Here is a 26,627-nt window from a genome sequence, read left to right as displayed (position 1 = left end):
TATCCTAGAATAATTTATTCAAGATCTAATAATACAAGTTTTCATTTATTTTAATTTTAATTTATTAATAAAACTTTAGTGGAAATTCAAATTCAAATTAAATCCAGCACTGAAAGTATTGGTGTGTCTCTTGTTGCATGTATCGTGGTTTTGCACCAACAGTCTGTTTAATCACAATAATATAATTCATGGTTTGAATTTACTATAAGTCCCAGTGAATGTTTCTGTCCAAGAAAATATTTTTATGAGCACTCTGTCTTTCCATAGAAAAATAACCTGAATAATTTGAAGAAATAAACTATAGCCCAAATGCCTTTCTGGACACAACAATAATACAAATTGATTCTGCTAGATCTTAAAACACGAATGAGTAATTTTTCCAGTAACGAGTGTCTTCTTCCTGAGCTCATGTCACAATTAATCTTTTCAAAATTAAAATCATGACCTAATGGAAGATAACCTTCTAGAAATTTCGTAATGTTTACGAAATAAAATATTCATTATAAATAGATATTTATTGCTAAAATTAGAACACAAAATGTATAGTAAACAACAGGTAGACGCAGCAATTGATAGGGGATTTCCAAAGTTCCAGACTCAGTTTGAAATAGATATATTTACTATAAAACTAAAATCAAGTCTTCAAGTCAGGAAGAAAATTAACTTGATTTTGGACAAGGTCAAGTTCAACATACAATCATACATTATCAATGATATATATTGAAATAACAAATAACAAACAAAGCTAATTAAATGTACATAACAAAAAACATGGTAAACTCAATAATGATACCAATATGTAACACACACTCTTATACAAAAAATATTAGCTATGTCTTATTTGTTTACCAAAGAAAAAACAATATATCTAGTCTGCAACAACATGAACTAGATTCTGGATAAGGTCAGCCACAAGATACAATTTATTCATACCCCACAGCATATAATGAAATGAGAAGCACCAGGTCAATAATGTAGTTCAATTATTTTGTGAAGAGCTGTCGGAACTGCGCGTTTGTACGGGATCCGGTTCAAGATTATAACCTTTGACGAGATGCATTGCAAAGATGGTATCCTATTCATTAACATAGCTTTTGATATGCATGATTGGGCGATCTCAATCGCTGTTAAACCGTTGATATTTGTCACATCTATATGAATTCCTGATTTAAGCAAAGTCTTTACAATGTCCCTTTGCGTATGGACATCAACGCGTGAGTGGTTGAGATAACAAATTTTGTGTAAAGGTGTATTTTTGTTAGCGTCCATACAATTGACATCAGCTCCACACTGAATAAGAACGGTACACAAAGAAGCGTTGGGAAATGTGACTACTCCAGCCTCAAAAAGGGAATCTTCGGAATCTGTGCTAGAGACTGCAACATGCAATAGAGATGAACCATCTTTCAATCTGGGGTCCAGATGTACGATTTCCTTCAAGAGGGCCTTCAAAGATCTAGCACCCTGATCATCCTTCACGATTTGTAAGCATACACCAATGCAGTAAAGGCAGGTATTTATATTTCGTTCAATTATCTCGTTGTTGTCTTCTCTTACTTTGTTTTTCTTCAATTCATATGCTAATAGTTGAAGTGAATCAACAACATCACCGAAGGCCAATGAAGAACCATTTTTGAACATGTCTGTTGTAAGTTCTAATAGAAATTCTAGTGTTTTGTCTACACATTTGTTTTCAATTTGATTTGCTGACGCCACGTGCTTAAGGAGGCTAAGAGAAACATTGTGCCTCATTTTGTCTGCGTACGAGGCTGCCATGTATGAAAGCTGGTCAACAAACTCCTCATGGGTAGGTCCCAATATCCTCTCACGTATTGTAAGTGCTTCCATGTGAAGTAAAAATTCATCTCCTTTTATGAGATCCAGATCATCTTTTGTCTTGCATTCTCGATGATTTTCATAAGCGGCTATAGGACCAATATCTATTTTCGAAATTGTATCTTTCCCGTCGTTGTATCTTAGATCCATCGCTTTTCTGTAATATTTTATAGCCGATTGTAGATCATTTTTGTCAGGAATTGACAATCTTGATCCCAAAAGCTCTAATGCTAGAATGATTTCATCTCTGGAATATATATTTTCAGATATCAAGAATTCAACCACCTCGCTTTGTGCATGTTCGGCAGCTTTCATTATCGGTGTAAAGGAAAGGTTATCTTCCACGTCTTTCGCTGTCGTTCCTGATGCCATCAATACTTCCAAAATATCTACACGACCCATTTGAGCAGCATCGTGAAACGCTGTCCTCCCAAAGTTGTCTCGACTATCTATGTCAGCCCCATTTTCAAGTAAATATTTTACAGTCTCAACATGTCCATTGTATACCGCAATCATCAGACACGTATTTCCCCAGCAATTGCTAGAATTGACGTTGGCCCCTCGACCCACTAGATACCTAATGATTTTTAAATTTCCTTCGTAACATGCGGGTCGCAGTGGAGTGGATTTCGATTCTGTTGCACCTTCGATATCTGCACCATGCTCAACTAACAATTGCACTATGGAAAAGCGATCAAATGCAACTGCACACCATAAGGGACTTACGTTTTTAGCAAGTTGTTTCTCTAACCATATATCACCACCTAGCCCAATATTGACATCAGGTATACTCAAAAGCAAACGAATAATGTCCTCGTGTCCATTTATGACAGCTGCCAACAGAGGTGAAACTGTGTTCCCGCTTTCTGAGCTGTGGTGGTTCAGAACTTCACCTATAGTCGTACTGTTTGACCAGTTAGAGAGGAGTGAACTCATTTCCCATGTTCTTCCATCTCTTGCAGCGACATAGAGGTTCTTTCTTAACTCTTCCATATTAAACGTCTTGCTGTTATTCCATTCGCCCACTTCCCGTCTGCAAATAGGTGGACAAACGTAAGCATCACCGCAAAGTCTGCATTTTAAGGAATGAAATAAAGAAATCCGATATATAATTTTTTTTAAAGCAAATAACAAGGGCAGATTGACCTAATTCAGCTCCTTATCAATCTCGTCTAACGCTAGATGGCATGATTCGACTACGGAATGTCTGGGTGGATTCTTTGTTTCAAACGGTTTTGATAACAAGCAAACTTACAAAGCTGGAATTAATTTGTCAATTATAATGTACATATCCCATCATCAAAAGCTGTGTTTGTGCTAGTTCAGTTAAAGATGGGACGTGTTATCCAAATGTAGATTCATGTTTATCATAGGAATTCGTCTTTCAGCACTCCTTCTGAATTGTCGGAAAAAATGAAAACTGCTCATTTAATTGATTGGACCAAGACCGGTTCATTGATTCAAATATCACAAACTCATACTTGTCCCAACTTGAGAGCAAAACCAAATATTTTAGCATACTATATCAGTAGTAAATGGGGATAGATTAGCGACAATGGGAATTAGCATTACAGAGACCCCTGGGTCAGATTAGCGACAATGAAAATTTAACATGGCGAAAAATCGTGGGTCAGATTAGCGACAAGGGAAATTAACATGGGAATAAATCGTGGGTCACTCTAGCGACAAAGGGAATTTAACATGGAACTATAGTGTGGGTCTGTCTAGCGACAAGGGGAAATTAACATGGGAATAGAGTTTGGGTTTGTCTAGGGACAAGGGGAATTGAATATGGGATTTTTTTTAAAATTTAAATTTAAATTTAAATTTAAATTTAAAAAAAGGGTAGGCAATTGAAAGGCTATCTCTTTTCGAGAAATATGGCTGGCCCTGAAAAGGGCCTTTGGGTTTTCTTCTTCTTCTGCTTCTAATTTCTTCTTTTTCTCCACCAAGTTCTTATTTTATCTCCAACACTCTTTCTCTTCTTCTCTTTCTTTTTTTCCTGCTCTTCTTTCTTCTTCTTCTCTTCCTCCTCTTCTTTCTTCCTCTTCTCATTTTCTTCTTCTTTTTCAATCTTTTCGTTCCATTTGCTTATTCTTATTCTTTCCTCTTCATCCTCCTTCTCCTCCTTTATCTCTTTCATGACACCACTAATCTTGTCCTTTACCTTTTTTAAGTTATTAATTTCCATCTTTACACGATGGGGACTATAGGAATAATGGTCTTCAACCAGTCTTATTAACATCTGCTCCATCATTCCTAAGTTGTCTAAAACGTCTTGTAATGTTTGTATTTTGTCCATTTGGTTAGAAGCCATCTTCTTTTTTTATTCTTTGCAGAATGGTTTGAACGACGAATAATGTGGGTTCTTATACTTAAAGCGCGTACGTGAAGGAAAACATCCCCCTAAAACGTAAAATTGATCTTACCTAGATCATGACCAAACAACGCGCGGACGTGAAGGAAAACATCCCCCTACTTTTTCATTTCATATAATAAAACCCAAACTATACTTTCTCATTTCATATAATAAAAACCCAAACTATACTCTCCACATACGCTAAGAAACAATAAACAAAATCCATAATCTACTATCCACACAATCTTACGTGAGCGCTTACAAAACCCAAACTATACTCTCCACATACGCTAAGAAACAATAAACAAAATCCATAATCTACTATCCACACAATCTTACGTGAGCGCTTACAAAACCCAAACTATACTCTCCACATACGCTAAGAAACAATAAACAAATCCATAATCTACTATTCACACAATCGTACGTGAGCGGGTACAAACACAAACACACAAACACAAACACACAAACACATACGCTAAGAAACAATAAACAAATCCATAATCTCCTATCCACACAATCGTACGTGAGCGGTTACAAAACCCAAACTATACTCTCCACATACGCTAAGAACAATAAACAAATCCATAATCTAATATTCACACAATCGTACGTGAGCGGGTACAAACACAAACACACAAACAGAAACACACAAACACATACGCTAAGAAACAATAAACAAATCCATAATCTACTATCCACACAATCTTACGTGAGCGCTTACAAAACCCAAACTATACTCTCCACATACGCTAAGAAACAATAAACAAAATCCATAATCTACTATCCACACAATCGTACGTGAGCGCTTACAAAACCCTAACTATACTCTTCACATACGCTAAGAAACAATAAAGTAACCCATAATCTACTATTTACACAAACATACCTTAGCTCTTACAAGCAGAAACACACAAACACATACCCTCACACTATCTTAAAAAAGAGTTAGTGTTTATTTTCACACTACTCTACCTACACACACATTGGCAAATCGATAGTTATTTCTTTTCTAGATTATTGGGTAGCCCTGAAAAGGGCTGTTTTTTTTTTTGAACTCCAGATGCAACTATCTAATGATTGCACCTTCCTGGCCTGGCGCCACACACGCATCTTCTTCCCCAGTCTCCTTTCACCTTTCTTCTGGGGAGCGAAGAGGGAGGATGATTCGCTTCAGCACCCCAATCCTCTGTCTCGGGAATATTGAACGACATCCTCTCTTCTCTTTTCTTTTCCTCCTCTTCCCTCTGTCTTCTCTCCTCCTCTTCCTTCTTTATTCTTTCTTCTTCTATTATAGCCTCCGCAGCCAGTTCATTTACCAGGCGCCTGACATATTCCAGATGTATCTGGAGTTCAAGAAGTTTGCTTATTCTGCTACTATTCATTCTTGTGTTGATCAATCAACAAGGGTAGCTAGACTGCCGAACGAGTTTCAATTTATAGTCAAAGCGCGTACGTGAAGGAAAACATCCCCCTAAAAACATAAAATTGATCTTACCTAGATCATGACCAAAAAAAAAAAAACAACAACGTGCGGACCTAAAAGAAACACTCACTCACTTTTTTATGCTACCCATCACTATTTTAAAATTTTTTATAAATCACTTCAATAGACTATCCACAAAGCAATCCAATCTAACTCCAAATATACACCTCAAACACCAAATAAAGACATCATTTTAATCTACTATCCACACCAACTTACTTGATCACTTACAAACACACAAACTCACAAACACATACCCTCACATTTTTTTAAAAAGAGTTAATGTTTATTTTCACACTACTCTACCTACACACATTGCCAAATCGATCGTTATTTCTTTTCTAGAGTATTGGGTAGCCCTGAAAAGGGCTGGTTTTTTTTGTTTTGCTATGGCATTCTTTTTTAGTTTCTAAGAATGCGAAGTCCTCTGAGGATAGACTTTCTGGCGATAGGTCTGCTTCTTCGGAAAGAGAAGAAGAACTCTTTGGTGTCGATACGACAATCGACAAAGCCTCTGTCAGCTTCAGGTTCTTGTTGCTGCTGCTGTTGTTGTTGCTGCTGTTGCTGCTGTCTCTGAAGTCTGTACTTCTCTGTCCATTCTTCTTTCTCCCTGTTCATTTCTTCTCTGAAAAGCTCTTCTATCAGGTCTTCAGTGATTTTTAACATTCTCACATTCTCTATTTCTTCTGGCTTCGGTATCAGACTGTGTCTGACCCTATGCAAATTCACGTAGGCTTCGTTGAGCTTAGCTAGTTTGGAACACATCTTCTTAGGAGGATAAGTCGACAATGGATGGTTAGACTGGAAACAAACCGGTTCTTAAAGTCAAAGCGCGGACGTGAAGGAAAACATCCCCCACACGGTTTTTCGAGTCGCAACGTTCAGTGAGTGTCATGAGAGGGATAGTAAGAAATGAAAGAGCATCAATCCAACATTCTTATAGCTAAACAAAAGACAAAGGCATTTTTTTTCAAAACACAACATTTTTTATTCAAAAATCACTTAACACTAAACAACAACTCTAACATTTTTAACAACAATCCAACATGATAACATCAAACAATTTTTTTCAAAACACAACAATTTTTCCACAGTCTCCTCACATTCCATCTTTAAAGTTTCTCCACTAGGTAAAGAGGGACAACAGTCTTCCATGGTTTCTAATAATCTAGGATGACTTCTCTCAAACTGTTGATTTCTATCGTATTATCGAATTCTGCATACAGGATGACGTTCACCGTTTCATCAGGGTTTCGGTCTTTAAACTGAATTTCCACACGAATCTGGCCGGATTTTGTAGGGTGGAAATGTCCCTCGTCGCTGCCTTGGTCTGGAGTGAAATCAAAAGCCCACAAAGCATAGCCTCCTGCATAATCCTCGTACGTAATGCCGTGACTGGTGTTGGTTCCTAACTGTCCGGTGGCTTCGTACAGGGACAAGTACGATCTCAAGTAATTCTTCTTGGCAAAGTCAGGTTCGAAAGGTCGGGTACACAAGGTCTTGCCATCGCGACTGACTTTGATCTTGGACACGCCAAAGTGTTGAAAGTAGAAAGGATTTTTTTCGGCAGCTCCGTTGAAGGCTGTATTCTCGACGATACCAACGATCAAACGTTTGGGTAACTGTCCTTGGAACAGATGATCTTCGATCATGGATCGCTGTCCCTTGGGAATGGTGAAGGTTTTCACTTCCACGCGTCGTATGGGATACTTGGCGGTCGTTCTGCTCAACGTCTGACTGATGTCGTTTCCCACTTTAGGTAACACTTCCACACGGCGTACGTAGAGTCTGGCTTATAGGATTTTGGTTTTGTAACCGTCACTATCAGCCATCAAATGGAAAGCGGCACTGCTACGATTCAGTCTCAGACGGATATCCACCCCGTTCAGCAAATACTTTTCTTGCAACCACATGTCCAAATGCAAACGATCCATCAGTTCTAAACTTGTGTTGACTCCCGTGATTCTCTTTCTTCGTTCTACAAATCCGTCATTGTTGTCTTTCTTTTCATCAGTTTCCAAATTTTCAAACTTGGTAGGTTCGTCAGCTTCCCATAGCACACAGGCATTGAGATGAGTGTTCTTGGCATCTATTCCGTACGTCAAGAGATTTTCCAGGTAGGCACGATAAGGGTAAGTATCCATGCTGCTACTAACCAGTTTGTTATTCAAGTACAAGTCCACTCCACTGAACAAGGAATGCATGAAATTCTTGACGGGAGCTACTGCTTCATCGTCTATAGGACCTCCAGTCTTATCTAGAATTTTGACTTTCAGGTACAAGTAACTGCTATTCAGATCGATGTAATCTTCGGGCTGTCCTTTGATTTCAAACTCGATGGGAGCGGAATCGGCCAATGAGGAGACGGGATGAAATTCCACCCACTGGGATTCTTGCATGGTCATCATGGTGGGGGGCATGGCAAACAGATCCAGTTCCGACTTGGAACAAGCGCAAGACTCTCGGTGCATCATTTTTTTTGTTCTTTCTCAATAATCGAAAACGTCTAAGTCTCGAACGGTTCTTCTTTTCTTGGCCTTTCTAGCTTGAAGTCTGGTGAAAGGGTGTTTTCTTCGTCGTCTCTTTCTGCCTTGTCCTTGCTGAATGCCTGACTGGGTAGCGTGCAGGGCATTTATAGGTGTGTCTCGTCGGCCCAAAAGGTCTTTGCCCGTTTGCAGCAAGACATTTTTGCCTGCCCTCATGAAGGCTTCTTTAGGGTTTTGTTTGTCGATGATGACATTTTGGAGAAATTCTTTGCCTTGCGTCAGTGCCGCATCTTTCAAGGCGTGCAATCCGCGTGTCACCATCGGTTTCAATACTGGAGCCACCGAACGAAAGGCCGATTTTAACATATCTCCTAAGCCGTGTCCTCGCTGTCGAGCAACCCCTCGGTACACTGGATACATGACTTACGAGTCGTGAGAGAACCGTTTTCGAAAATGGAGTTTCACCGTGACTTTTCCTTTGGTGAATGGAATATTTTGTCCCAGATCTCCTTTTATAGCAATGTTGATCGTGTCCAAATACGACTTGCTGACAGGCAAATAGTGAGGATGGACAAATTCCCGGTGGACCTGATAGGTGTTTCCACCTTCCTGGTCACTGATCGTGGTACTATCCACTTTGAAAGGAATGACACGCAGTAACGGTACGGAGGTGTGTCCCACCACGTTGTACTCCACCACATCGGAGTACACAAACATCAAATTCAGTCCTTGGTTCAGTTCTACAGGGAATCGAAAAAACTTGTAAAATTCCGTATTGCTGTTGATCTTTGGTTTAAAATTTGGAGCCATTTTTGTGTCTCCACCTAAAATATCAAACAAGTCACGATTAAAACTGATGGACAACGTTTGGCTATCCTGAAATTTCATCAGTAAGCGACGAGCCACTTTATGGTACTCCAGGGTGACACTTTTTTTGATTCTGTTCAGGCCTTTGCCAAAAGCTAACTCGAACCTGGAAGCAATGGTGTCCACCAAATGTTGGCCGCTAAAATAAAACCCTGAAGGAATTTTCAAGGTGTAGATATTGAAGGGTGTATTGTTGGATGGTCTTGTGTCCCCTGAAAACCCGATGTCATTCATGGCTTCTTGTAATTGTTGGTTGATGATTTCGACCTCAAAAGTGTTTTGCTTTTCGGTGATGTTTTGGATTTGTGTAGGGTGAATCATTTCTACCAAAGCCACTTCCCAATGGGCTTCGTGATCTAAGGGGATGGCCTGAGGTAATTTGGCCGTGTAACAGCACAACGTGTTGTGGGGAAACACCTCCATGGAACTGTCACTGGGTAAGGTTAAGTAAAATTGGTTTTGGTGACTCATAATTCCAGAGTTCTGTGGCTGTCCGAGGGGATATTACTGGACGTCAGAGGCGTGTCTCCGTCTAAAATGGGGTTCTGATTGTGGTTGAAGTGGTGACTGGCACTGGCACTGGACACAAGGTTCCCGGGGTTCCCGTTCGAGGAGAATTTCAGGGAGGGATTAGGAAGCAGGTAACCGATGCAACTGCTCAATAAAATGGTCCACAATTGTTTGTCTCCTTGTTGCAAACTCAAATTGGCAATGGCTGCCCCGATGACACAATACACCACGAAGATTTGGCAGAAAAAGACGATTTGCGTTTTAGGCACACGTTCTCCACACCACACCCACAAGGGTTGCTTTTGTAAATCTTGCACAGAAGAACTAGGTGAAGGAGGAGTGGTCGACGTAGCTGCGTCTGCTGTGTGAAAGGGCATGATGGTCACTTCTTTTTATACTCGATGACTTGCGAAGCGTCGATCCAAGAATCGAAACTGGGTGGATATCCTTTCCAACGTACTTTGACTTCTTTGACACGTCGTTTGCCCACTTTACGGGTTCTGCTTTCGAGAATGCTTTCGATGTCGTACACGTCGTCTTCTTTTTTGGTCACACGTTGTAACTCGGGCAAATAAAACGTTCCTTTGAGCACTTCTCCGTTCATGTCTTCCAATTTATAGACGGCAGGATGACGGCCATGCACTCGTCCAGTGACGCGAAACAATTCGGTCGTCCAGTTAGGTAAGTAACCTTTGTCGAAAGTGCGTTTGGTTTTGCCAATGCGCACCCAATCTCCTACGGCCAACATTCCACTTTTCTCGGGGACAGCCCTCGTCGGGGACGTACCAAACAGACGCTCAAACACCAACACTTCGTTGTTGGGAGTCACGTCTTGCGGGGCACGTCCGATGCTTCGATAGTAAGATTGGTTGTACGCTTGCACCAGGTGCGGTAAGATGTCGATGTACTTCAGAGTGTGGTGATGCGTAAAATATTTCCACATGCGTTCTTTCAAAGTGCGTTGAAAACGTTCCACGATGCTGGCTTTGGTTTCGGGATTCTCGGTGGTAAAAAAATGAATGTCACGTTTCTTTAATTCTTTTTGGAAAGCTTGGTTCAGAAATTCGGTGCCTTTGTCCGTTTGCCATCGAAGAGGGTGACGACCGCTTTGTTTCAACACCCGTTCCAGGGCTCGCACTAACTCGCTGCTCGATTTGGAAGTCAAGGGCACGACCCAGGCAAATTTGGAAAAGACGTCGATGACACAAAACAAATATTTGTAGCCACGATTGTAGCTGGCCAAATGAGAGACATCGGCTAAATCGGCTTGCCATTGATGATCGATGCCTTCCACTCGGGTGCGACTTCTGGCAAACTTGCGTCGAATGGGTTTGTGTAAAGTGTAGGTAGCTTGTTCTTGTAACCATCGTTGCACTTGAGGTAAACGGAGACTTTTCAGTCGCGTTTTGGCAGCACGATACAATTTTTGAACTCCTGCGTAACCTGCAGGATGCGAGGGATCGTAGTAAATGCTGGCTAAGACTTTTTCCATTTTTTGTGTTGGTTGGTGTGTTAATAAGACACCCACTCTTGGAGGATGCTACTCTTTTTCTCTTGGGGTATTTTCTTGGATTGCAATGCTTTGCGTGTGCGACCGGCAATAGGTGTCGAAGAGGAGAAGGATGTCTGAGCGGGGGATATCGGTTCTTGTTTCACTTCTGTCTTCACTTCTGTCTTCACTTTCTTTTTCTCTTGTGATGAAGAAGGGGTGGCCATCATCTTTTTAATCCATCGAATTCTGGAGGTAGGTGGTGTTGTTAACTTGCGTACTTTTTCTGGTGGAGTTTGAAACCCTTCCTCTTCTTCTCCTTTTTCTGTCTTGGTCACGGGTACTGGTGGTACTGGTACTGGTACTGGTACTGGTGATGGTGCTGGACTTTTCATCAAGGTCTTAAAATCTTTCAGAGTGGGTAGAGCTGTTTCGTCTAAAGCTTTCTGGTGAAAGAGTTGCAGTCGTTGCAAGAGTTGACCGTACTTTTGCGATTTTTCTGTTTCGGACAAATCTTGGCGATCCATCAAGGACTGCATTTCGTGTTGTAACTGGGACATCTCGCTCAAATTGGGATTGGGAGGTAAATGCGGGGTGTGTTGTTCTTGCCACCGATGGTATTCCATCCATCGTTTGTAAGGCACTAAAGCTAGTTTTCGTCCTTCCATGGGGTTGTCATGGGTCGATTCTGAGATCTTGGAACTTCCGAGGCCTTTTTATCTTGCTCCCACCAGTCCTCCCAACATGGTTCCCAAGACTCCTTTCAGTATGGGGCCTAACAAGAGAGGTAAAATACCTCCACGTTGCACTAACATCTTCTTTTTTTGACGAATGGGAATTTTCTTTTGAACCATTTGGCGAAGAACGTGACGATGTTTGCCTAAGCATTGTTTCTGGTGTTTGGACAAAGGGATCGTGCCTTTCAAAACGTTCAAACAACATTCGCACACGGTATCGATGACCTCTTTGGAGGCTGTTTGAATGAGTTTTTTCATAGGGATGGAGAAGCTTTGGACAGGACAGATAACATGTCCCCATGTTTGGCTAAACGTGGTGGCAGTCCTTTCCTTTTCTTTCCTTGGGGTTTTCTGGAGGGTGACATCTTTGAGTCTTAAGGAGCACCAAAAAAACACTGATACCCGACTTGGTCACAGGCCTTTTTTATACTGGAACGCGTCGCCACTGATTGTCTTTACGTCGTATCAGTTTGAGGACAGGCATGACACGTCGTGCAGGGGTACGCAATGGACTAAATCGAGCCAGTTCTTGCTTGGACAAATCCAGTAAACTTTGTAACATGCCCGATCTTTCTTGAACTTTGATTTTGGGAGAAGGTACTTTGTGAGCAGCAGCCACTGCCACTAAATTGGAGGGTCCTGCCACTGGGGAAGTTCTTTTGGGGGTCATCAACGGAGAAGTTCTTGGTGTGATCAACGTCTCCAAGTACTCTTCAGTTCCTGGTGTCATCAACGGAGAAGTGGACAAACGTGAGGATGCCGGAGACGCAGTCACTGCCGTGGCAGATCGTGGTTTGCGAGTGTAAGGTTGCGTCCTGGCCGAAGTGCCTCTCTTGCGACTAGTTTTCTTCTGTGGACTTTTCTTTTTCTGGGGACTTTTTCTCTGTTTCTTTTTCTGGGGGCTTCTTTTCTTTTTCCGGGGTGGTGGTGGTGTCTGGTCAGAGGAGGGTCCTGCCACTGGAGAAGTTCTCCTTGGGGACCTGGTCTTTTTCTTCTTGGGGCTTCGTTGGACTTTTGTCTTGGGGATAACTTTGGAGGCATTAGGATCCCATCTTAAGAGTGAGCGAATGATGACCCCTCCTAGAGTACCGCTCCCTCCAGGTTTCAAAATGATTTGTTTTTTGGTTTGAGTGTCGATGCGGGGATCGGCCAGTTGGACCAAAGCGACTTTGTTTCGATCGAAAAAGCGTTTGGTTTGATGAGGAATCTGAATAATTCCTTGGAGTAATTGACGTGCCGTCACCGTGAACCATCGTAAGACTTCTTTGAGACTAGCTTCTAAGACACGAGCTCGTGTTTGTGGATCTTTTTCTCGACTGATGCCATACAAGGCACGAATCAATTTGACGGGAAGATGCGACTGAAGGGACGTCATGTTCGCACTGTGTGAGACAGACGAAAAAGGGTCTGAGGTTTTTATAGATTTTTTTATGGGGAGTGAAATGAAGTCGAGGACGGAGACGTGTACAGGACAGGCCCTCCGTCTTGGCACCAGTGGTGAAACAAGTGGGTACGAAATCGCAAATCCTCGGGAGTCGTAGGTTTCAAATCGACGAGTAAATAGGCGTGTGGCGTTTGAGTGGCATCGTCGTACGCCTGAGTCAGCCAAGGCGTTCCTAACTGTTTGCCTAAGACTTGCACTTGCGATTTATCTCGAGGGCTTTTAAACAAGACCACGTAATGCGCATTGAGACTGATGGTGCGATGGGCTTTACTTTGTTGAAACAAATTTTGGGTGATGTAAACGACACTGGCATTACGGTGATGCCCTTTGCGCGTGAACCACAGTTTAATTTCTTCTTCGTCTTCTCCTAACATGTCGTCGAAAATGACCAAATGGGTTTGACGGGAGTCAGAGACGATGCCGTCGTCTTCTTTAGGAATGCCTTCCACAAACACGATGGAATCGCCTTGACTTTCTCGCAAGAGGCTGTACGCCGATTGCCACTCTTTGTAACACCACACGATCCGTTGAGGTGGTCGATCGATCAAATGATGTTTATGTTCGATCAAACGTTTGACGAATTCGGTTTTGCCAGAACCGCTAGGTCCAGCAATGAGCATGTTAAAGGGATGGCGAAGATACAAAGCCTCCCAACTGGCACGATCTAAGTGTTCGTCGATGACTTTGACAGTAGAGGAAGAGGGAGCAGAGACAGTAGAGGTAGCCATGGTGTGAGGAATGTCACTTGTGACACGAAAAACAAACAAGACAAGAGTTTATATACTTTTTTTCAGAACACGTTAATTGAATGTTTTTTTTTTCAAACATGAATACGAAAGACAAAAATACATAAAAGCCAAAGGCTTAAGTACAAGAATAAAAGGCACATGATAACCATGAACGTGGAATAAAAAACAAGTGTCTGTACAACAACCACATGTTTTGGGTAAAGTTCTAACCAGTTCTATAGTAGGGGGTAAGGTCACACAAGTGTCCTCCCGAAAGGGTCTTTCAGGCCTGTCCACGACAGTCCTGTCCTGGGTGACGGGTTCTTCTGGCACCGTCACTAACACGGGTTGAAAAGTAACTTTTTTCCTTGAATAACTCTCGTGCATACTGAGCCACCTCTTGTGTCCAAGCTTCAAAACCCTGGTCTCGGTGATGTCCAACATTTGACTCCTAACCAATCTGGTTTCTTCTTCGTCAACGACATGGTAAGTTACTTCAATGAACAATGAACTATCGATCTTGCCTAGGGTTCCTTTTTATATACAGACCAATACCGACGTGACCGTACGGCAACGTAAAGTGATTGGGAAGTCTCACTCGCTTCTGGTACACGATTTGATAGACTTTTTCTAGGGGCCGACTGACGATGTGGTGAGTGGATAAACGTACAATCTTGTTCGGTTGATAAGTGGTCACTTTAAAGTTTCCATCCTCTCCCGATTGCAAGGCTTCTTTCAATACCCCAAAGTTGACCACTCGACTGGTACGATGATTCAGAGTCAGTCCTTTCACTTTGCACGTCGTGTGCACTTCTCCTTGTTTGTCCCGGTATTCGTAGCCGTAATTTTTGGGACCACCACTGACGAAACTTAGAATCTTGTCGTCGGGATGCTCGTCTGTCCAGGCTCCTAAACGGTCTCCTTCGATGTCAGGGTGCTGTTCAATCGGGTGATGGATGTAAATGCAACTGTCCGTGTCAAAGTACAGGACGCGTTCTTCTAACAGTTCTAAAGCTTCGTACAATTTTAAGCGAGCATGAGCTGTCACGTAAGCCGCAATGATGACATTTCCAAAAGGGTCGTCTTGTACAAAGTCCAGATCTTCTTCGTAATTGACCAAGATCAAATCCTCACGAACGACGTCCACGTGTTTCATGTATTTGGTTTTGTCGTGAATCATCTGGAAGTAGCGGGAAGGTTCTGTCAAATATTCCGTCTTGGGTAAACACGGTCGTTGTGCCATTTTACCCCACAAGCAATTTAACATCACTTTGGCAAACGATCGCCTGCCTTCGTTTTTTTCGATGTGGTCTAAAGAGATGCCTTCTTGTTGGTAGTATTTCTCTTTGAATTGTATTTGGTCTTCGGGAGTGTGACACCAGGAAGGATAGCCGCTGGCTTCTTGTTTCAGTTTCAAAAAGGCATCCACGTAGTCGGCGAAAATGCCTTTCTAAGTAGGGTCACCCTTGTGGTACTGTTGTGTCTTGGGAAAGTGGAAAATTTCGTACACTTCTAACAGTTGGTATCCCATGTCCAGAGCTTTGAACAATTCCACGCTGACCCAGGTTCCCGTCAAGGCACGTTCTTCCTGGCTGTGATGGCAAGCTTGGTCCTGGTTGCACGTTTCGGCACAAGTACGGCACAATGGAAACATCAGTTTGCCTTGACAATGGTGAGGTAAGACGGGATGGTATAGGTTCGTTGGAGGCAAAACTTTACACTTGATCAAGCCTTCGTATTGTCGAATGTTTTCCAGGTCGATGTGTTCCGTGAACAATTGCGGGTGCCCTACAGGAAAGCGACAATATTTGCACACGTAGGGATACAGCGAACACACGTCCAAGTATCTGATTTCTTCTCCTTTCTCTTCGTCGGCTTGGTACAGCAAACAGGTGGCATTGGTCCTTCCTCCGTACAAACTATCCCTCGGGTTCAGCGGGTCCATGAACTGGTAACTTTCCACGAGGCGTTTAAACTCGGGATCGGTTTTCAAACGGTGATCGTACTCGTATTTCCACATTTCCACCACTTGGTATCCTTGCTGTTCTAACTTTAGGCGTCGCTGACAAGTGTCCTGGTACAAGTCTTCCATGGTTCGTTGCAAAAACTGATTTTTAGTGTCACGGTCAGGGTAACAGACGGGACATCCGTGAAATAAGCAACCGTTAAACTCGTACACGATCTTGGGGTTTTCTAAGTCCCAGCCATCTACCGAATACGTTCCGATGGTCTTTTCGCCTCCTCCGTTGCGGGCATGCTGAATCCATTTGTCTTCCTTGTCGCACAAGTAATGTAACCAACGTAGGGCTTTGACCGAGTATTGACGCTTGACATAGTGGGTCGTTTGAGGACTGATGACAGCCACGGTGTTTTCAGGCATGAATCGTTGGCGGTACACTAAGGAACACGCTTTGGCAATGGTGCAAGCTTCTTTCAAAGGATCGACCCCTCCGTGTTCCATGAACAGTTCTCGAAATTTTCCACAGCAACGTCGTAAAATGTCCACGTCGGAACGACAATACTTTAGCATTTCTTCCTGAAAGTCGAAAGGGTCCGAGGCGTGAGCCTGGTACCAAGCGTAGAAAGCTTCTCGTTGTTCGGTACGCATGTTGTCGGGATCGTAATAGTGAGCCTCAGGCAAATGGGGTAGAACGGCATGTTGATTGGCTTCCGTATTGAAAAAGTGTGGAAAGTACCCTTTAGCCATTTCTGTCATTCCAAACGTTTTAGGCATTCGGCTCAAAGGCATGGCCAAATAACTCATCGAATCTTTAAACTGTACTTGTCCCACTTGCATGAAAATGATTTTGGCTCCGTTCAAAGTCACTTTAGGACGTTCGGTGCCTTGTTCCGTATAGTATCTCAAAGAAACTGTCCATCGTATCCGGAGAAATTGTGAGCCATCACCGTGGCATGACGATGACAATCTCCGTAACGTTCGATGTCCTCTTGGCTCCACGTCTTGTCGATGGGGTCTAAGACCCATTGGGCAAAATCGGCTAACGTGTTCGGTCCCCGAAAGATTTTTTCACGTCCTCCAGGAATCTTGCTGCAGTGAGGGCAATGACTGAAGATAGGTTCTTGAATGCACTTCTCGCACGCTCGATGAGCCACGCAGAAATTAGGAATGTGAATGCCAGTCTCTTGCATGCATTCGAAATCGAAAAAGATGAAATTGCCTTTCTTCTTGTGACCGTCCTCTTTCTCTGGTGGGGGTTGGTATTTTTGCACGTAGCATTGGTGTTCCAAGTCCACGATGTGATGACAAATGTGACATTTTTTTTTCCTGAACATACGTGTGCCTTGGTACTATTGGTACGTATGCCTTGTCTACACGTAGGGCACAATCTCAAGAGTTGACAAGCACATTTCTGCTGTGAACCTTGCGTCTTCAGATGTTGTTGGTAACAGGTAGGACTGACAAACGTGCGCAAACAAGTCGAACAAGGCACTGGTCCTTCGCTCAGACAGGGTGGAGAGGCCAAACATCCTGGGCATTTCATTCCACAATGCTTGTGTTGCTCTCGATTGTTATAACCATAATCACATTTCTCACAATAATAACCGTATCCCAGGAATCCACTGATACTGGTAATGGTATCGAAATGGTCATCGTGATGATAGACATGAATGTATTTTCCGTCCTTAAAATCTTGGCCTCGAAACAACAGAGTTCCACGCATTTCTTGAGGGTGCACTTTCAAGGTGTAGCGTGGAGCTAGGGCATCTTGCAATTTTTGCATCTCAGGAATGCCACAGGGTGTGTCTTTGGACAGTCCGGCTTGTTGTAACAGGAGTTCTGCTTCGTTTCGTTGTTTGGCTCGATCGCATCGTTGAATAGTTTTCCAGGTTCTTTTCCATTCTACCGTGTCGTTCTTGTTGGCATAGGTTCGTCCCACCACGATGGCACGGGCTAAACACATCTGGTCTTGAGGGTTGTTAATTCGGACGAGACTCTTTTTGGTGTTGCGAAGGTCGTCCACCAATAACATCTTTTTGCATCCAGTTCCTTGAGGAGGAGAGACGTGGGCCATTTTCAGTGTGGCTTTACCATCGGTGATGTCAAACTGGTCATTAGATTGTTGTACGTGTTGAATCTTGTCCATGACTTTGGAAGGGGTTAGTTCTGCGGGTCTGCTAAACTCGATCCAAACAGGGGATTTCAAACCGTCGTGATCTATGGATAGTGTCAAGCGATCGTCTTCTTTGGCTTGACATTGTCGCTTGAGTGCGGTGAGCAAAGAATCCCACATCTCGGTGATAAACCCTTCTGCTTTCTCCAAGGGTACGTCGGCCTTGAAATCTTTAAACCTCACCGTGTAGGTGTAAGCCGTGGTTCTAAATTTTCTAGAGGAGCGCTTTTCCGTCTCTCGAATGGAATAGTATTTTTCAGGATTGACTAAGGGTGGTGAACTTGGTTTAGAGGTTTCAAATTCTGGTTCACTCATGTCCTCTTCAAAATCACTGGCATGAATTTGTGCCAAGATTACAGCCCTGGTACGAGGCGATAGATCACGTTTCTGCCTCTTACTTTCTTCTTCTTTCTTCTCAAATGAATAGGATCGTTTCATCTTGAGTGCAAAACGTCAAATGACTCAAGTTCAAACACCATAGACTAATTTATAGTCATGGCAAACCAGCGTATATAAAAAGGGTGTGTGTCTTGTCCTTTCACTATTCATTTCACTCTCAAGCCGAGCACAACGATGGAAGAGACTACCCAGATGGAACGTTTCGTCAGAGCTTTGCGAGGGGTCATTAGAAAATTCTCTTCAGACCAGCCGACGGACTACTCTCCTTCCTTTCAAGATAAAAGTCAAGATACTTGCTATATCTGTCAGAAGAAAGGGCATTGGTCTTCAGAGTGTCCAGACCGTCAAAAAAGAAAAAAAACAGGGGCTAAAAAAGACAAAAGTCAAGATACCTGTTATTATTGTAAAGAAAAAGGACATTGGTCTCCAGATTGCCCAAAAAAGAAACAAGAGGAGTCAGAAGAAAAGAAGGATTCTTCTTCAGAAGAGAGGGATGCTTCGGAAGAAGAGAGGGATTCTTCAGAGGAAGAAGAGGAAGAAAGAAGACAATTCTATTTAAAAGAAGCAAAGAAACAGGAGAAGAAAAGAAGAAGGGAAGAAAATAAGGAAAAAACGGTGAAGAAATTCAAAAAACAGAGAGACTAAACAAGGAGAAAGAAGAAGTCAATGAACTTTTAATTAAAGTGTTCTGTTGTGAATTGTGAATTGGATTGTGAAAAATGGATAAAAGAATACATGAATGATATAAGGTAAGTGTCTTTGAGTTTTGATTTTAAAATAAGAAGCTACACTCACGCACTCATACACAGACACGTACTATAAGGGTAAAATGGGTGGGGTTTATTTTTGAGTTATTGGCAAATTGAAATTGTATTTCTTTTCGAGAAATGTTTGTGGCCCTGAAAAGGGCCTTTTTATTTTGGTGTAGGGGTGAGTTTAACCAATCAACTTTAACTGCCTTAAGCCTTTGCCACGGCCAAGGCCTACTTCTGATGATTGGGTTGAAATCACTAAGGGTGGTACGACAGGATTAGTCACAGGGTTGGCGTGTTTAGCTCGGGAAGGTCGTATTCTCTTCGGTCGTGATAAAGAAGTCTGATACATTTGTTTCAGACTTCTTAACTCCGCTAAAATGTCCAACAGTACCGTAGACGTTTGATTTTCACCCTCTTGTTTCTTTGCTGCTACTTCTTCTTGCTGTTGTTGCTGTTGTTTTTTTCTTACCTCTTCTTGTTGCTGTTGCTGTTGCTGTAGGAGAAAAGCTTGTTCCGCTTCCTTTTGTCGTTGCATAAATTTCTCCAATTCTTCTTTCTGTCTCTGTCTAAAATTCTCCACTTGCGGTAATGAAGAAGGTAACGAAGGTTCCGGAACAAATTCTTGCGAGGTAAGAAAATCCACAAAATCCCAATGTACCTCTTCTGAAAGTAAGTCCGGGTTCCCTTGGGCAGTCTCCCCTGCTGGTGCACCCCAATGGATCGTTTTCTGAGTTTCCGTCATGTTGAATCACTGTCGCATAGATTGACTGCACACAAGCGCTAGCGAATCTATATAGACCAACTGACGTCACAGACTACTCTCTTCGGATTGGATGCGGGCTGACTGAATTTTGTAACGCGTGTTTGGATTGGTGAATGAACTCAATCCGTTTCAATCCTGCATCTACCTATAAATAAGCGCAGTTCAGTGCATTGATTCACTTGTTCTCGTCGCTTCAAGATGTGGACCGATGTGCAATCTTCTACGCTTGTGTCTTCCATGATGTTCCGGACGGACATGCTCATGTATGTCCGATCCAAGTGGACCGTTGTCCACAGGACAAACACCAGCCTGTGGATACGTAGGATCTACGTTGAAAGACAAGGATGCCTGAAAAGAGTGCTGATTTACGGACCAACAGTGAGACGTAGCCTAAGGACAAGAAGAAGACCAATGCGGTACTTTTTATGTTAATGAATACATTAACATAAACCCAAAGGCCCTTTTCAGGGCCAGCCATATTTCTCGAAAAGAGATAGCCTTTCCATTGCCTACCCTTCTTTTAAATTTAAATTTAAATTTAAATTTAAATTTTTAAAAAAAAAAATCCCAAAAGCCCAAACTCTATTCCCCATGTTAATTTCCCCTTGTCGCTAGACAGATCCACACTATAGTTCCATGTTAAATTCCCCTTGTCGCTAGAGTGACCCACGATTTATTCCCATGTTAATTTCCCTAGTCGCTAATCTGACCCACGATTTTTCGCCATGTTAAATTTCCATTGTCGCTAATCTGACCCAGGGGTCTCTGTAATGCTAATTCCCATTGTCGCTAATCTATCCCCATTTACTACTTATATCTTGGTGGATATGTTGATAGATTGACCGAAATTGTAACTGCTTAAAACATTCTTAATAGGTAATGCATACGAAAGCAATGTACAAGTTATACATTTGAATAAAGTTGTCTAACACGAATTTTGATTTTTAGAAGCTGTCTTTCAACAAGAAGTATTAGAATCCCAGTAATATTCGACAGCATCTTTAATTATGGATGCCCAATACACCACAATTATCACAACTATAGCCGTAGAAACAAATAATGAATGCATGCACTTTGTTTATCAAAGTCCAGTCTTTATAAGGAATTATTATTTATGACAATCTGCGTAGATCCGACGTTTTTTCGAACTATATATATATATATATATATATATATATATATATATATATATATATATATATATATATATATATATATATCATTCGCATGACAGCGTTGATTCATAACTAACTTTGTGAGATGAATATAAACATCGCAGCTATCCAGGAAGAAAGACCTGGTGTCTTAGGATTAGTACGTGAAGCCAATTACACTTTCAACTGGCATAGAAATAGTTCTGACGAACATCAGGAGTAGGGTGTGTGTTTGGCTGCAAGCATTGCATTGATGGAGAAAATTCAGATGCCTATGGCATGTCTTCAATTGAATGCTTCGTTGCAGTCATTACTGCCTATGCTCCAACTTTATACGCAATTCATGACGGCAAATACCACTTCAATGACGCTTTCTATCACATCCTCAACTGCGTATCACGCTCAAGAAGCTGTTTTGATTTCATTGATTTCTATGTAAGAGTAATATCAGACCACATGTCATGGGGCTCACGTATCGGAAGCCATTGTGTTAGTATGGTTAACGAGAATGACATGAGATAACTAGAACTATAGGCCCAGAAGCAGCTTCGTATAACCAACACATTATTTCAGTGCGAATATTGGCACAAACTGGGATGGCGATACTCAGGATATGTCATTGGCATCAACAAGAGTTGATTAATATCATGTAATATCACCTAGTCAGTCTACTCTACAACAGCATCTTTAATAATGATGGTTGTGACATCGACCACTCACATGTCAGCAGCAGAGTCAAAGTGCAATACCGAAAACGAAATGGATCCAAAAATAAAACCATACCATGCATCACCACATGCAGAATGAAAGACGGTGCGAAAGATCTGCAGCACTTAGACATCATTGAGTAGCTTGTAATCAAATAAGAATTATAAGGACACGCTGAAGAAGTCTGGAGCGCTCTGTGGTCAGTTATATACGAGTCACCCATCGCATATTAGGTAAAAGCATGGTTGAAACCTAAGACTCTGACGAAATCGTAACAGTGAGAGAGGCAGCCTACCTAGAGCACAATCTAAATCCAACACCGAAAACACTTCTGAATGTCAGCAATGTGTGTGACGCAGATGAAAATAAGACACTGCTTAAATCAGCATTTGTCCTATCTGTGTGAGGATATACTAACCGAATCAGAGAAAACACCCGCGCCATGTATGATGGTATCTCTATCATTCACTATCTCCAAAGGTGGCCCTTGGAGGCATTAGATGGTGAAGAGGTGATAAACGACTGGAGCAGTACGTGTCTCTGGGTAGACTACATCGAGATGCCCTCGTTTACATAGTGCATGCTCCCGCTAGCGCTTTACGTAATGTTTCCTGTCATGGAGGAGCTCGACGATGCACCAGCAGTGCTCAAGCTTATCCAAGCCATTATTTCTTGGCAAGACGAAAGCAGCTCTGAAAGGATGCAATTTCAGTCGGCTTGCTCAAGTGTAGAACGACCAGCCTGCTGCCCTCCTACCTGCTGGAAGGAAGAAGCAGTTCTATGAAACAAGATGTATAACAATACAGACGATAACAGAGACTGCAACACCTAAGGCGGGAAATCGCTCATCAGCATTACAGGGAAGGCCTTTACAATGGTCCCTTTGAGCAGTCTCGCAGAAGGAGTACTTCCTCGGGTACTGTCTTACTTCAGCGCAGGCAGACCAATGGTTTATATAATTTCTTCCCTATGCCAATTGCAAGAGAATTACAGAGAGCATATAACACTACTCGTCACTGCCTTGGTCGACTCTACCACGGTATTCTATACGATCAACAACGCAGGACTCTTCAAGATGATTGGTAAGATCGGTTGCCCTTAAAGGCTCATTAGATTGATCCATTCCCTTCACGATAACATGCCCGGGGCTGTATAGTTAGACGTCTCCATGCCTAACAGCTTCGAGATTAAGTGTGGAGTGAAGCAGGTCCATAACCTTTAACTAACACTCCTCGGAATGTTCATCTCTGTACAGTTGGCATATGCATTCGAAGGAGAAATAGAAGGCATCTATCTGCACGTGAGATCCAAAGGAATATTATACAATCTTGCCAGGCTGAAAACCGTGACCTAAATACGGCACATTCTGATCAGAAACCGTCCTATCGCAGACGATGCAGCTCAAGTTGCCCATGCCATCTGTAGAACTTTATGGGCTGTCCCTTTGATGCATTCTATATCTTGTCCTTCACCACCAGCAACAAAAAGACATTTGTTATTGGACAAGGCGTTGCATAGCCAACAACTACTCTCGATAACATTTTCCTTGAGGTAATTAGTAAGTTCTGTTACCTAGGATCTACAGTCATAGACAGTCTGTCGCTTGAAGAAAAAATCAATATAAGCATCATAAAGGCGGACACCACCTTCGGCATACTCACAGAACGCGCCTGGGACAACAGTAAACTTGTCATCAAGGCTAAAGTGATGATCTTCTGAGACTTTAATATCATGCTTTATGGCAACTAAACATGGTCTACCTATAGTATCCAAGAGAAGAAGCTCTGCAGCTTACATCTCCGATGCATCCTTGATAAATTGAAGGACAGTGTCACCGACGCTGACCTCCATGCCCAGAAACGTTCGCACAACTTAAGATGGATACATCCAAATAGAACATAACTAATAGCAATGCCAATAGACCAGCAGGACGGCCAAAACACGATTTTAAAGATGTCTGCAAGCGCAATATCGGCATCAACGAATGGGAGTCACTGGCAGCAGAGTCATCTGCTACCACAAGCTCCAGGTTGGAGTGCAGCAACATGATAAACAAAAGCTGAACTAGCTACACAACAAGCGCAAACGCAGGAAGCAATATTTGATCTATCACGGATCACAACTGTGTCATATGCGGTAGTTCCTGTGGTGACAGGATAAAACTTTTAAGCCCACTAGAGGAAATATTTTTGATTGACATAATAAAGAAATAATTCCAGACTTTGCTCTTTTTTCGCCACGAACTTCTAGAGTATTATAATATATATTACCAATATCACGTTCTTTGCATGCTACCGCTTACTGTACGTACACTTTGAGAAGTTGTGCTGCAGAATACAAACCAGAAACTGCTTCCGACTGAGTCTTTATTTTGGAGCTAGTGAGCAACAAAATCGTTGGGCCTTAAATACCATTTATACATTGTGCAGAACTTCGTTCAGCTTACTATGGTTTAATTCTAAACGTTGTCTCATTTGAGAACAAAGTTAAAAAACACAACTAGTAGGCGTTGAAGGAAAACCAATTTTCGCAGCGCCAAACCCTGGATTCGAAATAATTATCGATAACTAAAAATCAACAACTTAATGACTTCACAAAGACTATTATTGCTCCATGTTTGAATCTTGAATCTTGTCCATTCTAAAATGACGTCGTTTGGTAAATTTTACTGAATTTAAGTACTTTAAGTGTTCATTAAACAATGCATTAACCAGTTTTGTTGCTAATTATGCCTAAGTCAAATAGAAAAGGAGTTTATTATAAAACTTTGAATAATAAGGTAATAAAAACATCGTTTTCCCTATACTCGCAAAACACACACTTTGACGATACACTTCAACGATGTTCCGTGCACGACAAAGCAAAGCGTTGATCAATAGAGAACAAAGAACAGCGTATATTACCAATCTGCACAAAGGCCAAATCGAACGAAGTGTCCGTTAAAATGAAAAATTCAAAACAAAAGTTATGTATGGGTTTCATATTTCAGAGAAGACGAGCGAAATAATTAAAGTGCTGAAAATACTGACGACCAACGATAAAAGTAGTCATGAGGTAAATGTGATGAAATAAATACGAAGCTGTGATGATAACATTTTTTATAACGCCTCAATATGAAATTAGAAGCCAAATTAACATTATTTAATGGATGAGATAGAATACTTCACGCATTTAATATATCAAATTATTTATCTTTGCAGATATAAATGGGAACGACGTATGCTCATAAAAAGTATACATATTCATTTTAGCTCATGGTGGATGTATTAGAAGGCTCCAATTATTATATATTTCCGTGTATAAAACAAACAATGATATAATAAAATAAATTGACTCATTCAATACGGTGCTACTTTGGAAACGGGCATATAAACCGAAGCACATGCCGGCCTTGTAATTTTGCCGGTCGACACATTTTACCACGTCACACAAAATGCAACATGATAAATCTTCCTCAAAGTCTGTGAATGAATGTCTGGAATAAACATGAATATAATATGCGCTAATGCTTAGAGTTTACGGCAATATGTGCTGATATTGTCCTGTCCTTAAACATTCCCACAAGAAAAATTCTTGTCCGACTGTCTTGCGGTAGCCATTTGCACATGGCCTAGTGGGAGGTTCCAAAATAATCGTCTTGGGGAGGGATATACTTTTAATAGCCCTTCATGACATGATGGGGTATTCGCGATCATATACGCATACACACATACATTTACAAACCGACATATATATACTATGGAAATAATTCAATCTGGGGAGACTCACGTTACGAATTATGAACCTAAACCACTCCTAGGTAGCCAGTGGAATAGATAACTATAAAATGCTATTAAAAGCTTGTACATATACTAAGTCTAATGGGGATATTATCTATATATAGAAACTTACACTCACAAGAACATATAATGTGTAAAGTCCCTGTTTGGTCGAGTGAGATATGCTCATATATAATCTATAACCAATTGAAAGCAGCATATACCCAGATTTAGCGTCAAATAATCCCCCCCCCCCACCTCCGGGTCTACACTGATAGTAAAAAGAATTATTTCAAACGAACTCCTTTGGACTGACCTGTCAATGCATAATGCGACGACAGAGCTTAGTGTGCGCTGTTCGCAGCGCGTGCTCGGTATGTACGGGTTTCTGGCACACTATTAAGCTACAATGATCATCCAGCAATCTTAAGTTGTTATACTGACCTCTCTATGCAATGTTAAACACCATGAATGACTCAAAAGATATAGAAGACACAATAAAAAATATGCGTTAGCCGTTAGGTTGATCTACTGCGTAAACAACTTCCTGGTCAAATATTACACTTCAATGTTGATTGTCACTGTACTCGGGCACCTCATGGATTTGTACCTATATATAGGAGATACACGATTTGCCAAATACTTCCTACTTCTATCCATTGATGGACGCATTCATTCTTTCTTTCTTAGCCTATATTGATCGTGAATAGTCTTTCTTAAAATTATTGCAAATTCTCATTACGTGTTTTTCTGAGAAGAACGTTGGTATATATGTGGCAAAAGATTAATCTAATGGCCACAATACTATTCACACTGCCAGTTGTGAACACTTTTCAGTACTGCAAAGTGATTAGTACACATTATGGTCACTAATGACTATTTAAAACCATTTTCGCGAAGTAAAGAAATGATATGCAATTATTACAATTCTGAAATTAGAGATAATAAGCCTTTGCAGATATCCACATTGTTTATTACCTATGAAAATGCTCCTTTTACACTTTACTCCCCCAAT

General features: G+C 41.6%; 1 protein-coding gene across 2 annotated transcripts; it reads right to left on the bottom strand.

Annotated features, from left to right (window-relative positions):
* On the bottom strand, positions 1-26,174 carry LOC149786218 (protein fem-1 homolog B-like). Of its 2 annotated transcripts, none has more exons than XM_089976594.1 (2): positions 26,057-26,174; positions 1-2,869 (listed from the first exon to the last, which is right to left on the bottom strand). In XM_089976594.1, exon 2 carries the CDS (start codon positions 2,827-2,829, stop codon positions 967-969), a length of 1,863 nt encoding a protein of 620 aa, XP_089832720.1. In that variant the 5' UTR covers positions 2,830-2,869; positions 26,057-26,174; the 3' UTR covers positions 1-966. The 2 variants fall into 2 exon arrangements, with proteins under 2 accessions (XP_089832720.1, XP_089832721.1); XM_089976595.1 differs by having other exon boundaries at positions 25,929-26,063.
* Positions 26,175-26,627: the final 453 nt, after the last annotated feature.

This window comes from Sinohyriopsis cumingii, chromosome 12 (genome assembly GCF_028554795.1).
Source record: "Sinohyriopsis cumingii isolate HCF-2022 chromosome 12, ASM2855479v2, whole genome shotgun sequence".
Lineage (NCBI taxonomy): Eukaryota > Metazoa > Mollusca > Bivalvia > Unionida > Unionidae > Sinohyriopsis > Sinohyriopsis cumingii.
This window is presented reverse-complemented; position numbering and strand designations above follow the sequence as displayed.

What these genes read in the sequence shown, in the direction of transcription:
- LOC149786218 (XM_089976594.1), bottom strand. Translation starts at nt 2,829, where the DNA reads ATGGAAGAGTTAAGAAAGAACCTCTATGTCGCTGCAAGAGATGGAAGA.